The 16,564-nt window shown below is 41.5% G+C and overlaps 1 protein-coding gene across 1 annotated transcript in view; it reads left to right on the forward strand.

The window, feature by feature from the left end:
* CRISPLD2 (cysteine rich secretory protein LCCL domain containing 2) overlaps positions 1-13,986 on the forward strand; it is a 54,646-nt gene extending 40,660 nt beyond the window's left edge. The window contains exons 13-14 of the mRNA XM_067471169.1: positions 5,890-6,023; positions 9,066-13,986. Of these exons, the coding sequence (XP_067327270.1) occupies positions 5,890-6,023; positions 9,066-9,120 (189 nt within the window). The 3' untranslated portion in view covers positions 9,121-13,986. The remainder of the gene's footprint in view (positions 1-5,889; positions 6,024-9,065) is intronic.
* The last annotated feature ends 2,578 nt before the right edge of the window (positions 13,987-16,564 follow it).

The raw sequence follows: 16,564 nt of genomic DNA on the forward strand, positions 1-16,564 counted from the left end.
GTCTTCAGAGGCAACCCCACGTAGAGAGCGTTGCAGTAGTCTAAACGGGATGTAACCAGAGCGTGGACCACCATATTATCTCATATACCTTATGCAAACAGAACTTCAGGGTTTCATTCTCCTCATGCTTCATTCATCATAACTGTAACTGTGAGTCAGCACTTACAACACTTAAAGTAACCCAGTATTTTATCTTCAGAATAGGTTAGTATATTGAAAAACTTCAACTCTAACAACATAGGTAAAGGCTACCTTAATATCTATGTATTTTTGTCACATGGTAATGCATTTTTTTAATTTGAGTACATAAATTTTTCAGTTTTACATAAAATTAATATTTATAGTTGTGTAAATCATCAGTTCATCCCAGACCACATATTAAATTCTTATGTTTTTGGAACTGTTAGTGGCTTTGTCAGAATATCATGCAAAACAACAACAACAACAACAAAACCAAGAGCAAATGCATGGACATAGTCATCCTTTGTTGTTGACTCTGATGAGTTTTGAAAAATGGGTTTCTTTCTGTCTTTACTCTTGAGTGACATTTCTCCATCGCTTCCTTGCTAGATTTGAGATAGGCCTGCATATAACTACTACTATTACTACTACTACTACTACTGCTACTACTTTTTTTTGTATCTTTCCTCCATCACCCTAGGGGACTCAGGGCATTTCACATGGGGAGCAAGCACAATAACATAGTTAATACAGAGTCAAAGAAATGGGGATCAGCTCTTGCATCAGACATTCTTCCATCCCTAAAAAAAGGAGAGTTTCTATTTTGCTTTCTTTTCATCCACTGGGACCGAGACCTACAAATTCCAGCTTGTTTTCCTTCCCATAGAAACCAGCAGTGCTATTTTAGCCCCCTTTTCCATGCTGAGGTCTTGGGAAAAGGTGCGTTTCCAAGAAAGGAGGTCATGGTAGTTTGGCAAACCCTTTTGCAAACCCTCCAGAGCCAAGGTGCTTAGAAGCAATGGCAAAATAATGAGGTCAAGAACCATGTCGGCGGTGTTTGCTTTCCAGACCTTTGGAAAGCTCTGTTGAGCGGACCAAGGAAGCAAACTGTTCGTAGCAGCAAAGACTTATTATTATCATCAAAGCCAGATGGGCCAGAATACAACATTAGAAGTCCTTTCCAGCCTCTAAATGCCGCTCTTTCCGCCCTTTGGGAAGGAGGCACGGCAGGGAACGGTTCCCAAAATAGACCGAGCAGAGAGATGGAAGGAAAAGCATCCCTTCCAAAATACAAAGGCGCACACACTGTTTCTCCATGCGCTGGAGAACTTATCAGGTTCAGTTTTCTATTAAGGAAGCCTTAAAAAAAATCCAATAGAAAGTCAAGATTTATATTTATCATATCATCAGCGAACCAATGTATTTGAGAAAACACAAAGTTTTAAAACTTGGCATTCTATTAAATATCCTTTAACCAGTAGCCGGCCACTTGAAATGACTCTAGTGTTGCTATAAGAAAGTCCTCCACTGTGCATGTGGCAGGCTAAGGCTGCATTGTAGTAGGTGGTCTGTGGTTTGCTCTTCTCCACACTCACATGTCATGGACTCCACTCTGTAGCCCCATTTCTTAAGGTTGGCCCTGCATCTCTTGGTGCCTAGGGAACAATCTGTTTAGCACTTTCCAAGTGTGCCCAGAAGGGAGTCTCTCATCTGGTCTCAGCCACTGATTGAGGTTCCGGGTTTTAGCCTGCCACTTTTGGACTCTTGCTTGCTGAGGTGTTCCTGCGAGCATCTCTTTAGATCTACTTCTTGATTTAAGGTATTGGCGTGCTGGCTGATATCCGAACGGGGAATGGGCTGGAGATGTCACTGCCTTGATCCTTTCATTATTGACTGCTCCAGATGAACGAAGAGATTGTGTGGGTTCGTTCATCTGGAGAGTCCCTACTTACAATCCCACCTGCATCGCAAGCGCGATTGGTGGGGACGAGGGATAGGGCTTTCTTGGTGGTGGCCCCTCGACTCTGGAACTCTCTCCCTACGGATATCAGGCAAGCCCCATCGCTGGAAATTTTTAGGAGGAGCTTGAAAACGTGGCTGTCCCAGTGTGCCTTCCCAGAATAAGGAAACTCCAAGCATTTTGTCCCCAACGCACTTTATCAGAGATTCAGGATATCTGCAAACCCATCCCTCTCCAAACACCTACCCTTTTCTCCTGGTCATGCCCAGCACTTTTTAATTTTAATTTTAATTATTACATTTGGCCCTGCCATAGTTTTTAATTGCATCATTGTGTGTTGTTAATGTTATTGCTTTGTTTTGATTTATTTTGCTGTATTGTTGTTGTTGTTTTATTGTTGTATGTGGGCTTCGGGAGATGGTAGCGGGGTACAAATAAAGGTTTATTATTATTATTATTATTATTATTATTATTATTAATTTTGGCTGCTACTTCCCAGCAGATGCCAGGTGTCGTAAATTAAATTAGCCTCCCCGCATAAGCGGTACCTATATTTCCTACTTGAGAGATGCAACTGTCTTTTGGGCTGCAAAGGTCGACACCAAGCTAGACAAATGGTCAGAAGCTTATTCCGACCTGGGCTGGCTTTGAACCCATTACCTTTCGGTCAGTAGTGATTTTAATGCAACTGACTCCCAACCAGCCACAGCCCGGTCCGCTGATGTTGGTATGTTAAGCCGCTTTGAGTCTCCTGCAGGAGAGATAAAGAGGGGGATAAATCTAAATATTATAATAATAATAATAATAATAATAATAATAATAATAATAATAATGTGGATGTACTGACTCAAATGCACAATTTGAAATCAAGGACTATTATTTAAACTCGTTCTAGTTCCCACCTTTTTACATCCCATATCTTTAATCATTTTTATTAAATGTCCCTATAAATCTATGGCTTTCTGACATTGAGGTGCCTTGTTGCCAATCTGATATAACGCATTGGGAGAAATAAATGTTATCACATGCTGATTTTTGCTGACGATATCAAGAACCATGCACAAAGTGGGCTGCAGTTGGGATTCCTGCCTTAAGTTGATACACAAGTCACACACACTCTATATAAACCATTTAAAGATGTTTGTTGTCGATTCAATCCATTTAAATATTGTTCTACCTTGTTTATGCTTGTTTGCTCTGATTGCCATGGAGTTGTAGTATTTGAGGCAGAAGGACTCTTGGGCAGAGAAGGCTGAAGGCCTTGTAAGACTACAACTCCCACGATTCTGGAGCCTTGAGCCATGGCACTGGCCTGGATATAAATGATTTGGAAGGAATGTTTTGGGAGGGGTTGCAATGGAATGACTTCTCTAAGTTCCTAGCAGGCAGGCTGCTTTTCCTGAGCCAATTCCAGAGGCTTTGCTATTGCATACTACGGGAAATGTAGCACATATTTTCTTGAGCTGTGCCGTTCCTTTCCCTGACCATATATAGAAGCTCAGAATTCACACTGGCCATTGAGAACGTGAAAGCTGCCAGCAAGGAGGCAGTGATAAATGGGAAGGAGAACCTGCCTTTTATGGCTCGGGTAGGAGAGAGAACTAAGAGAGTGGGATCTGTCATATCTACCCCTGTCTAGATGCATGAGATATCCTTACAATATGCTCTTGTGTTAAATAAATACCTCAACTCCATGATGCTGCGGCATTTGGAAATCCAAATCAAGAGAAACGGTGGAGTTGTGTCCCTTATAAATAGTTTGGAAGTACAGTCAATGTGCCATTGTTTTTTCTTTCAGTGCACAAATACTCTACAATCCCAAGCTTGCGTCTCTTCTTGACAAGCTTGATGTTGTAAACTATTGTGTGTTTCCTAAATAGTTTGGGGACATCTGTCAATAGGTGTTGTGTACTTTGAAAACCAGACTCGACCTGGGGAGAAAGCACCCACCGGTTTTCTGTTTTCTTTCTAAGGTGATTTGTCATTTGTTAGAAATACTCTAGGCACATATGTTGGAGTTCAGTCTGTGATTGTGTCTAATGATCAGGGTATTCTGTAGTGACAATGAGGTTCATGTGTCTAGTGATGAGGTTGCTCTAGATCAGTGGTTCTCAACCTGGGGTCCCCAGATGTTTTTGGCCTACAACTCCCAGAAATCCCAGCCAGTTCACCAGCTGTTAGGATTTCTGGGAGTTGAAGGCCAAAAACAACTGGGGACCCCAGGTTGGGAACCACTGCTCTAGATGCAGAGAATGACATTGGGATGCCTGTTCAAAGTCAAATTCCTGAAGGGTTTGGGGATGATGGTCTGTTCCCTGGGCCTGAATTGTATTCAGAGAATTCCCAAAGCTCTGAGTCTGAGAAAAGCTCAGCACCTGGGCCAACTGCAGAAATTAATGAGCCAGTAAATAGGAGAAATGCTTTCAGTCAGCACAGAAAAACAAACCAGGCTCTCAGGTGCTCTGCCAGATTATAGGAGAGACTGATAGCAGATTCAAGGCTGAGGCAAAATCTTTTCCTGTCTGCTTGGGATATAGAGTACATTAGGGAATAAAAGTGCCAAGTACAGAATCTGTAGTCAGATGAAGCAATGTTGGAATTGAGTCAAGATGTTGTCTCAGGTCCCTGGAAGCCTTGCCTTAGATCAGGGGTCCTCAAACTAAGGTCATTTGTCCGGCCCTTTTACTCAGCTGTGTAGTGTTTAAAGTCAAAGGGCTTCCTGGCTTGGAGTGCAAGAGCATAGTACGTATATTGCTGGCATGATCAGAAGTCCAGGCGTTACTCATATAAACATTTCAGGTCAAGGCAGAGCCCTGTGGCTGGTTTTAAATGCTGCATCTCAACTCTGTCCTAAGTGAATAACAATAGAGTTATAACATGCACAAAGTGCCTTTTGTGTATTTCCAATGTCATTGCTGAAATGTTGTGAACCTTGGCCATGGCGAATAGAGGTGTGCACGACACCAAAAATCCACTTTGTATTTACGAAATTTGGACAACCTAATTCTAAAGTGTTTTGAAAAAATCTTAAGGGGTCTGTGTCATACCTAATACAAAGTTCTGAAGATTTTGTTAGTTTTTTGTTACGTTATTTGCCAATTCATGCTGATGGGAACATTTCCGGGGCTCCTCTCTACCTCATTTTTAGGGCTATTGGGATGAAACTTTCTACAATCGTAGCTCACATTTACTACTCTTAGCTCACCAAGTTTCAGAACGTTTCACTCACCCAATGATTTTTAAGGAAAATTTTGAAGTTTTTATTTATTTGATGTGTTTATTTGTTTATATCCCGTGTTCTCTCTCCATACGGAGACTCAAAGCGGCTCACAATTAAAAACATTACAACTTAAAATATATAAATATACAATAATAAAGCAACATTATATATTATTTATTATATATTATTATATGTGATCAGTAGTGTTACATTATATCATTATTATAGTGTATTATTATATGGTATTATATTATTATTATTATTATTATTATTATTATTATTAATACTATATGTACATATATTACATTATTAGTATACCACAATATTAGTATTATATATTATTATATTGTAGTATACTGCTATACTGAGGTATTATTTGTAATATTATATATAATACAAATTGGATTGAATCATAATATACAAGCTTTTATGAACAACATTTAAAAAAAACTACAAGAATTTCCCCTTGAATTTCTCTACAATGACACAACACTACCTAGGCATCAGTGCTGCCCAGTAGAGTTTCCTTGCGCTGAAGGAGAAGTTGACTCACCGACAATTTACAGAAGTAACAAACTTCTTACGAAATCTCTGTGGATGGCTGTTTTAATTTGTTTGTGTGTGGGCATGCGGCGTTGTCTTTGTAATATGGGTTGTAAGTACAGATTTACGACACCACTTACGACTTACGGCCCACGTCTTGATTTTTGCACAATCCTAATGGTAAATGTGTTCTTCAATGTTTCAGAGCTCCAGTATCTGCAAGACGGCTGTGCATGCAGGGGTCCTGAAAGAGAATGAAGGGGGTTATGTGGATGTGATGCCTGTGGACAAGAAGAAATCCTACAGCGGTTCTTTGAAGAATGGGATTCGGTCTGAAAGGTAAGATTGCCCCTCCTCTAAAATTATTTATTTATTTATTTATTTATTTGCTTTACTTCTATACCGCCTTTCTCAGCCGAAATGGCGACTCAAGGCGGTTTACATAGTAAAGGTTATCATAACAATATCAAAGAAGACAATTAAAAACACATTATACAAGATATACAGATCAAAACAATCATTATCATAAGCCTCAACAAACGAATCAGAATCAGAATCCGTAATCATAATCCTATATCAATTCCTATGTTCGGTTGTACCATCTTCATGAATTCATTGCACTATTTAGCCAAACGCTTGTTCGTAAAGCCAAGTCTTAACCTTCTTCCGGAATGCCAGCAGTGAAGGGGCCTGTCTGATATCCACAGGTAGGGCGTTCCACAGCCGAGGGACCACCACCGAGAAGGCCCTGTCCCTCGTCCCCGCCAACCGCGCCTGCGATGCAGGCGGGACCGAGAGCAGGGCCTCCCCAGACGATCTTAATGTCCTAGTCGGTTCATAGGTGGAGATGCGTTCGGAGAGGTAAGTAGGGCCAGAACCGTTTAGGGCTTTATAGGCTAAAGCCAGCACCTTGAATTGTGCCCAGTAGCAGATTGGCAGCCAGTAGAGCTGGCGCAACAGAGGAGTGGTGTGCTCCCTGAGTGCCGCTCCTGTTAGCAACCTGGCTGCCGAACGTTGGACCATTTGAAGCTTCCGAGCAGTCTTCAAGGGCAACCCCACGTAGAGAGCGTTGCAGTAGTCTAAGCGGGATGTAACCAGAGCGTGGACTACCGTGGCCAAAAGGAATGGTGGGTCTGTTATTCTCTTTGTCCTTTGATGGAAGTGGATATTCTCTTATACCATGGGTTGGATTTCTTTGGAGTAGTGTTATGTCACATGCAAAGTGGCCATTTTTGCTCCGGCTGTTAAAAAAGAGGGAAGAAATTGAACGTTAGAGCAACTTTGTCACGGAGTCTCCCTCTCTGCTGGCTGTCCCAATTCAGTAGTCAATCCTCTGCCATTCCACTTTATTTCAGGTGGAAGCTTAGCATAGAGGATTTGCAACATACAGGGATAATGTCTTCATTGTTTTTGCCTTTGAGCTCACACAGTAATGTGGTTAATCCCTCATCAAATTTTGGATTGAGTGGTCTAACAGATATTTTTTTTGTCGTGTCAGGAGTGACTTGAGAAACTGCAAGTCGCTTCTGGTGTGAGAGAATTGGCTGTCTGTAAGGATGTTGCCCAGGGGACGCCCGGATAAGTTTGATGTTTTTATCATCCTTGTGGGAGGCTTCTCTCATGTCCCCGCATAAGGAGCTGGAGCTGATAGAGGGAGCTCATCCGCCTCTCCCCGGATTCGAACCTGCGACCTATCGGTCTTCAGTCCTGCCGGCACAGGGGTTTAACCCACTGTGCCACTGGGGGCTCCTGTCTAACAGATGGCGACACTCCTTGAGATGCATTTGCACTGCAAAATGAATGCAGTGGGGATGTATGAGTTGTAACTTGGTGAGACACCTGCCCTCTTTGGCAGGAAAGACCTTGTCAAACTACCGCTCCCATAATTCCATGGCATTGAGCCATTGCAGTTCAAGTGATGACAAACTGCTTTCATTCCACAGTGTAGACGCACCCTGAGTCCTCCTAACCTTGGGGTCAGTTCTCATCCTTCGTCTGAGCACTGTGCAGAACCTTGGCCCAAAAATCTTCTTGTCCCATGGGACCTTCTGGGAAATACTACTTGCCTAACATTCCCTCTCTCTAGAAGTCCCACGATGCCCCTGTCCTTCTTCTCAGTTCTGTGTGAACCTCCCCTGTGTCCTTTCTCAGGGGGGAAAAACGACTGGGAATGGCCCAAGATAGCTAACTTTGTAGGAACAGAAAGTCTCAGGATTGAGGATTGCATCCAAAAATTTAGTTTTATATGTTATTCTTGCCTTTGCTGCAAAACAGAATCAAAGGTTGGAGAGAGAACTTTGCAAGAGAGAAAAATCTCATACGTTGAAATGTAAGATAAGACACCAGGTTGTATTAAATGCATTTCCTTTCAGATAGATGGTGAATCGCTCATGGCTTTAAGTTACCACTCTTCCCCTTGGCTCCTCTTCTTCCCCTTCTCCTTCCTCCTCCTCCTCCTCCTTTTTTTCTTCGATCTCCATTTCTTCCTCCTCTTCGTCTTCATCTTCTTCTTCCTTCTCCTCTTTTCCTCTTCCTTCTGTATAGCTGTCAATTCCATACCACCCATTACTTTCGGTATATCTTATCTTTTTCCCAGGTTGGAATTCCAGGCATGTACTGTATTTAAAAACATACAAAATCAAGATTTAAATAGCAACATAAATAAATAAATAAATAAATAAATAATACCAGTTAAAATCTAAAACATTAAAAAAACAAAACAGTGCCATAAAACTCCTTTTTTAAAAAATCAGTTCCCAAAATCTTGCTGGAAAACATGTTCTTAACCTGTCCTTGAAAGGAAGACTAAAAAGGAGCCATCCTAACATGTATAGAGAGAGAACTCCAAAGCATGGGACTAGCCATAGAGAAGGTCTTCTCCCATTTTCTCAACAACCATAGCTGTGAAAGTGGTGGGATAGAGAGAGGTGCCTCTCCTGCAACTCATTCCAGAGGAGGGCGACTAAAATGATGAGGGGTCTGGAGAACAAGCCCTATGAGGAGCGGCTTAAGGAGCTGGGCATGTTTAGCCTGAAGAAGAGAAGGCTGAGAGGAGACATGATAGCCATGTATAAATATGTGAGAGAAAGCCACAGGGAGGAGGGAACAAGCTTGTTTTCTGCTTCCCTGGAGACTAAGACATGAAACAATGGCTTCAAACTACAAGAAAGCTCCTTCTTTGGAAGCTTTTAAACAGAGGCTGGATGACCATCTGTCAGGGGTGATTTGAATGCAATATTCCTGCTTCTTGGCAGGGGGTTGGATTGGATGGCCCATTAGGTCTCTTCCAACTCTTTGATTCTATGATTCTATGATTCTCTTCCTCCTCTTCCATCTCCATCTCCTCCAGCTCCTTCTTATTTTCTTCTGTTTCCTTTGCAGCTTAAAGACTTTGAGGGAAGGGAAAGCCTTCCGAATCTTCGCTGTGAAGCAATAAGCCTCCAAGAACAACCTGCCCTTCAAGCCAAGGAGGAGCACATTGCGCTGTACTTAAGCGACGGGACCAGGCCCATTCATCCCGGCATGTAGTACGACAAAGCCCTATTAGTTAAAACTCTTTGAAGCGAGTGAGAGAGAAATAACAAGATGGCTGCAGGAATCACGTTGGGACTATCTATGTGTCATTGGTGCCATGCCTTATTAGGTTTTCTTCTGCTATCAAAATGCTTAGGGTCATTCCATGAAGGTTGTAGGTCCACATTACGAGGGGAGGGAAAGGCATTTGACACCATGGAGTTGCCCATTCCTGGCTACAGTTTCCCAAAGACAGGTCTCTTAAACTTGTCCAAAGATCGCATGTTGTTTCTGGAGATGGATGTGTGGATGATTGAAGCATCAAGTAGGCATGGAGTCAGCCACAAGACAACTTCTTGGCCCAAGTCAACCATCTCAGTGTTTCAGAAATGTCTTTTTGCCTGTCTTTTTTGGGAAGTCCTAGCCGGAGTCAATGGTTGAATGAGATAGGAACATGAAGTTGAAGCAACATGGGCATATATTTTTGTGGACTTTGGAAAGGAACTATGAAGTCAGTGGAATGGAAAGAACTCAGTAAAAGAGTGCCATCTCTGAAAATGGGGAATTTACCTTGAACAGAAAATGTGGCCTAGTTTGTGTTTGCTGGTCAAACAACTGCGGAAGGTCTTGGGATGACGTCAACACAACAACTAACATTTTGCTCAGTGGCACACTAGACAGCCTTATATTACGTACTTAGAATTTAATACAAGTTATTTTATTCAGCAGAGCTGATCGTAATCTCGCTACGCAGTGGTCTCTAAATGTGGATCTTTATTTTATTGTTGCCTTTTTGGTTTGTACAGAATCGGGGCTCATCTCTCTGGCTGTGTCTGCTGGAATCAACCACATTATCTTACAGGGAGCTGTCAATGCTGCTCAGCCTTCTTGAATTCCATATATCGGAAATTTAGGTCCCAAGTGCCTCTGTAATCCTCCCAATTTTAATTTTACCATTTTGATCATTCCACTGTTTCTTTTAAAACTTCAAACCTTCCTGTGAACTAGATCCAAAGAGCCTGTTTGTTCCTTTTTCCATGGAAATCTGGATATCTATTTTTTGTTGGCTCACCAAACTCTGATTTCAAGCCATATTACAACATGACAAATGCTACAATTGGAACATGAAATAGCTATTTATTGAGAAGGGTGTTTTTTGGTTTCTGGTTGGTTCAACTTTTTAAAATTAGCATGTTCCCGATAAACTTTGTGAGCACATGGGACTCTGACTGTAAAGGACAGGCTGCCGTCCGTATTGCTCCAATGGTGCTAGTTAGGGATCGGGCGTCTTCTTCTCACCCCTTTTGTTCAAGTAATAATTCCCAAAAATGGATTCATTTTGAATTTTACTTTTGAATTTCTACTAACTGAGTTTAGTGGAAGGCAGTTAAGTATCAGAAATGCTTACTATGAGAAACTGCAAGTCGCTTCAGGTGTGAGAAAACTGGCTGTCTGCAAGGACGTTGCCCAGGGGACACCCAGATGTTTTGATGTTTGACCATCCTTATGGGAGGCCTCTCTCATGTCCCCACATGGGAAGCTAGAGCTGACAGTGGGAGCTCACCCGCACTCTCCCCAGATTTGAACCTGTAGTCTGTCGGTCTTCAGTCCTGCCGGCACTGCGCCACCGGGGGCTCCTCTGACTATGATTGAGATCCCAGGACAGCATAACTCCAAATAGATGCGGAACTGTTCAGAAACTCTGATTCAATTAGAAACAACATGCTGCCTTACACTGCATCCTACTTGGGTTCCTTTGCCTAGAGCAGTCATCTCTAGTTGTCAAACCCTCCAACATTTCACAGTTAAAGAGGCTTGATCTGGCAACATCAGAGCATCCTCAAGAAGGCAAAATGTCTTAATGAAGAACAGACAAGCTTGGAGAAGTGTCAGCACTTTGCTATTGTGGGATTTCACCCCTCCTTTCCTATCCCCCCTGCTTTGACTTTTGCACTTTGAACTCAGTTTGCGGCCTATGAAGTAAGCTGAGGACAAAGGGGGAAAATGGGAGGAGGAGCAGAACGAAGGAAGGAAGTAGGACATTTTGAAAGCAGCTGGAAAAGTGGGATGGGAGGGAATGAACTGGGACTCTTTTTGCCAAACCAGGTGTACCAAAGTTCTCCAAGGTTTTGTCTAGTCTTACCTAAAGATCACTGTAAGATTTCTCTGCTGGTTTCTTATCCAAATATGAACCAGGAGATTCCATCTGAACATTAGGAAGAACTTCCTGACTGTGAGAGCTGTTCAGCAGTGGAACTCTCTGCCCCGGAGTGTGGTGGAGGATCCTTCTTTGGAAGCTTTTAAACAGAGGCTGGATGGCCATCTGTCAGGGGTGCTTTGAATGCAATATTCCTGCTTCTTAGCAGGGGATTGGACTGGATGGCCCACGAGGTCTCTTCCAACTCTATGATTCTATAGATGCGGAACAATGGCTTCAAACTACAAGAAAGGAGATTCCATCTGAACATGAGGAAGAACTTCCTGACTGTGAGAGCCGTTCAGCAGTGGAACTCTCTGCCCCGGAGTGTAGTGCAGGCTCCTTCTTTGGAAGCTTTTAAACAGAGGCTGGATGGCCATCTGTCAGGTGTGCTTTGAATGTCACATTCCTGCTTCTTAGCAGGGGGTTGGACTGGATGGCCCATGAGGTCTCTTCCAACTCTACGATTCTAGGACAGAAAAGGCTTAGCATGTATTAGATATGACGTTGGATGTGAGCAACATTCACCACTCTCAGCCAAAAGCATTCCTTTCTGCTTGAGTCCTTCATCGCAATCCATACCATAGTTGGACCTCCATAGTTGTAGGTGCATCAGTTGTGGATTTGATTATTCACGGCATTTCAAGGTTCTCCATGAACTCTTATGGTCAAGTAATAATCTCTAGATCTTCTAACACAACTCTGTGGCCAACTTCTAGTTGAAGTTGACAATAGATTCCCATTGGAGGACCCAAAAAAAGTCTAGCCTTAGCAAAGACCTGAGGCCAGAAGGCTTTGGTGCCTGGCACTGATATAGTTGTGGCATGCAGTGAAGCCTTTAAGAAAATAATTTCACATGCACAGCCTTTTTATATTGGCATATAGCAACAAAATCACAACACAGGTATAGGCAACAAGAGGAAGTCAGAGATAAAAAAGAAAACATGTTTTAAAATGACTACTCTCTAGAACAGTGTTTCTCAACCTTCCCAATGCTGCGACCCCTTAATACAGTTCCTCATGTTGTGGTGACCCCCAACCATAACATTATGTTCATTGCTACTTCACAACTGTAATTTTGCTACTGTTATGTATCGTAATTTAAATATCTGATATGCAGGATGTATTTTCATTCATTGGACCAAATTTGGCACAAATACGCAATACACTCAAATTTGGTGGAGTTGGGGGGAGACTGATTTTGTCATTTGGGAGTTGAAGTTGCTGGGATTTATAGTTAACTTTCAACCAAAAGAACATTCTGAACTCTACTGACGATGGAATTGAACCAAACTTGGCACACAGAACTCCCATAACCAACAGAAAATACTGGAAGGGTTTGGTGGGCATTGACCTTGAGTTCAGGAGTTGTAGTTCACCTACATCCAGAGAACTTTGTGGACTCAAGCAATGATGGATCTGGACCAAACATGGTATGAATACTCAATATGCCCAAATGTGAAGACTGGTAGAGTTTGGGGAAAATTGACCTTGACATTCGGGAGTTGTAGTTGCTGGGATTTATAGTCCACCAACAATCAAAGAACATTCTGAACCCAACCAACGATAGAATTGGGCTCAGCTTCCCACACAGAACCCCAACAACCAACAGAAAATGCTGTGTTTTGTGATGGTCTTTGGTGACCCCTCTGACACCCCCTCGTGACCCCCCCGAGGGGTCCCGACCCCCAGGTTGAGAAACACTGCTCTAGAATAAAATTCGCAACAGTCTCACAAGGGTTGTTCAGAAGATATGGTATTTTGTAGCACCCTTGCCATTGAGAACACCATTGAGAAAAAAATGGAATTCCTATATCTCATCTGTACATTATTCTATTTGGGGCAAACGAACAAAAATAGTGAAGTGTTTCAACAGAGACCATGTCACAAGAACAAACCCTTTTGGAACGTTCCACTTTTCTATATCTCCCATCCAAAAGAGTGGGTGATGGCAACACATGACACCTTGCAGTTGCCAAAGCTAAGAGAACAATTTAAGATATTTTAGGGTTTTTTTTTTCAAAATAAATAGACTGCCATCAATGCTTAGCAGAAGCCAGCAGTTTCCCCAGTACTAATTCATTCAAATCACAACCTAGCCCTTTTGATTCATTTCTGTATTGCTTGTAGGAAAAGGATCTGTGGAAAAGTATAATTCATAGACACCCTTTGATCAACAATATCCTAATCGCAGGTACACTGATTCCAGTATGAAACCATTGGAGCCCAAAACATCAATTCCTCCCTCTGGGCGACTTTATAAAATCTCTTTCTGAAGCATCAACCGCGTAGACCTTACCTGTAGGCCACAACAGCCTGCAGTTTTTGTATATTTGCTTTGGTTTTTTTTCTATGAAAAATGATGTATTTTTTACTATTTGCTCTGTAAAAATAAAGGAAGTTGACTGTAAATGGCTTTGTTTTAGCTTTGCATGATCTTTTTACAAAACATATCTTTATTGTCTGAGTTTTCCTTTTTCACCTTTCAGCCAAAGAGCGATACCAAAAATAATAAATAAATCCCTATCGGCCCAGCTTCTTGTTATTTTGATCTGTGACATTTGTGGAAATAAAATATTTTGAAAATGAAAACAGACTTTCAGCCTGTAATTTGTTTGTTTGTTTGTTTGTTTTGCCCAGAAGAGTCAGAGGGTCAGAAGGCTTGAAGGGTCTTCTGGATTCACTTCAAAGGTCTGGAAATCCTTCCAAACAAAACCAAGACATAACATCCCAATAGATATCAAAATCCATGGATGCTCATTGTTGGAGCATGCAAGGAATCAGCTAATGTGTGTGTCTCAACTGTAAAGATGCACGAAGCTGATTGGTCAGAAAATGCCTGGGGAGATAGCTAAGTCTGGGACTTTTGGATATTGTTACATTTTTGTTCAGGTGCAGAGAGAAGAACAGAGAAGCAGAGAGAGAGACAGTTTGGGGTGTGCTCTTGCTTCATGAGTTGCTGAAGGAGTTTATCCACATAGACAGAAGAAAGACCATTTTAAATCTCTCCTAAAAGGACATTATGTGAGTCGATGCAACTGATCACATGATTGTAAATATGTTGTTCTGAACTACAAAGAATAAACTACTTGTTCTTTACTGTTTGACTGCGTGGCATATTTTCTTTCTCTGACAAGACAGTGTGTAGACTGGTCAAATGTGAACTACACATGATTTTCCTTTCATCACAAATGTTCCATCATATTATACTGTAAAATTGCATCCCTTTTATCAAATGGCAAAACCAAGGCTTGCTTTGGGGGATTTTTCTTTATTTTGGGGGAATAGTTTCGAGCCATGGATTGTTGGCTCCATGGATGTACATTTATCTATGGATAGGGAGGCTTCAGACATAGAAAAAGAAATGGAATCTGTGCTCAATTCCTTTGAAATGGGTGTTCCGTCTTCCAGGAGCATGGTTTGTATTTGCCTTTTATGGGATAGCATTCTTTTGCATTTCCCCAGGGTTGCTACAATCTTAGCTGCACTCTGAAAGTTAAGAGCATTAGAGGCTAGAAAGCCAGCCTGCAGGCTCCTTTTGCAGCTATTGGTTTAGAAAGTATCTCTTTGGGTTTAGAGACTGCCCTTTTTCCTAGGGTTGACATCTCCATTTTGGAATCTCCCCTACCTCCTTCAATAGAGAAAGAAAGCTTCAGATGTGCTGTTGGTTAGGCAGGTAACTCTGAGAAAACCATTGTAAGTACGACTGAGTTATATAGATAAAGAAGCTAATTGAGATAGGTAGATAGAATAGTGATTGAGTAATATTGGGTCCAATTGAGTCTTACTTGAGCTATTTAGTATAGAGGACTATTGAGATAGTTATTGAGCTCTATTTAGTCCTATAAAGTCCTATTTATATTTATATTTATATTTATATTTAGTCCTATTTAGTCTATAAAGTCCTAGAAGCACTTTAGCACAACCAATGTTGCTGCACACCGCACTTTTAATCCTACGTTCCTCCTGCCATCTCAGCACTTTTAACCCTGTACCCCATTGCGCCGGCCGAACCAGTTTTAATAGTGTCTTGATGTATTGATGTATTGTCATTGTGGTTATTTTGCTTAATTGTTTTGATTTGCTTTGTTTATTGTTATGTTATGTTTTCTATTGTATTGTGTTTTGAGGCTTCGGCCCGTGTAAGCCGCATCGAGTCCTTCGGGAGATGCTAGCGGGGTACAAATAAAGTTAATAATAATAATAATATTTGTTTCATCTCCAAAACCAACCTTGGGCTGGAATAGGGAAGGCCTACGCTTTCTAAAAGATAGTAGCTCAGGGTTGGGGTAAAAAGATCTCAGGATTTTTTCTACCATTTGGATGAAGGCAACTCAGCGACTAGAGGAAAAAGGAAAGAAAGGACATCTTTATGGTTTCACCAATTGACTGTTTTGTTTGTAACATTGACAAGCTGTGCCAAGTCTGCAATGACTTTGAGAAATAAATATTCTGTTTTGGTGTTCAAAACCTGTAGTAGCCTCAGTTGCTCGGAATCTCAAGCTTCTAAAGAAAGACCCCCACGGTCCGCCCAGACAAAGAGAGAAGCACATCTTAGTCTTATTTTTATAGGGTCTGGGTGTGACAGCACAATGGGTAACAGTGGGAGTTGTCCATGTTGTGCATCTGAAGCACCAAAATAAAATAGTGTCCCCCTATAATATTAGCCCTGTATCCTAATATTTCACTCATCTAAAAAACATAATAATCTTCTAGTTTTATAGTTCTCCTTATTCATTGAATTGGAAATTTACTGAAATGTTAATATAACACATGATTTCACTATATAAAAGAAGGATTTTTTCATGGTCAATGTTCTCGGAACAATTTGAGAACTTCAACGATGGCAAACAGGTCTTCTCTTTTGCAATTTGAGCCATCTTGTAAAACCAGGACTAGTATAACCCCACATTGAGTAGAGATGCCAGTTTCTTTGAGGACCATAACATTGAAAATCTTGGCTTCGGTAGAGTTCCCAAAAGTTGAAGCTTCAACTAAGGAATATTGTTCAGGCGGGATCTTCCATGACTCTGGTAGGAAAGAGCGGCCTTCCGTGCTCTTCACGGGGAAACAGACCTAGGTTTATAAAGTAATCCTCCCCAAATAAACATATGATTCCCTCAAGCTAAATATTAGCAAATCATAAATGGGGGATTCTAAATATGACTAA

This window comes from Anolis sagrei, chromosome 8 (assembly GCF_037176765.1).
Source record: "Anolis sagrei isolate rAnoSag1 chromosome 8, rAnoSag1.mat, whole genome shotgun sequence".
Taxonomy (NCBI): domain Eukaryota; kingdom Metazoa; phylum Chordata; class Lepidosauria; order Squamata; family Dactyloidae; genus Anolis; species Anolis sagrei.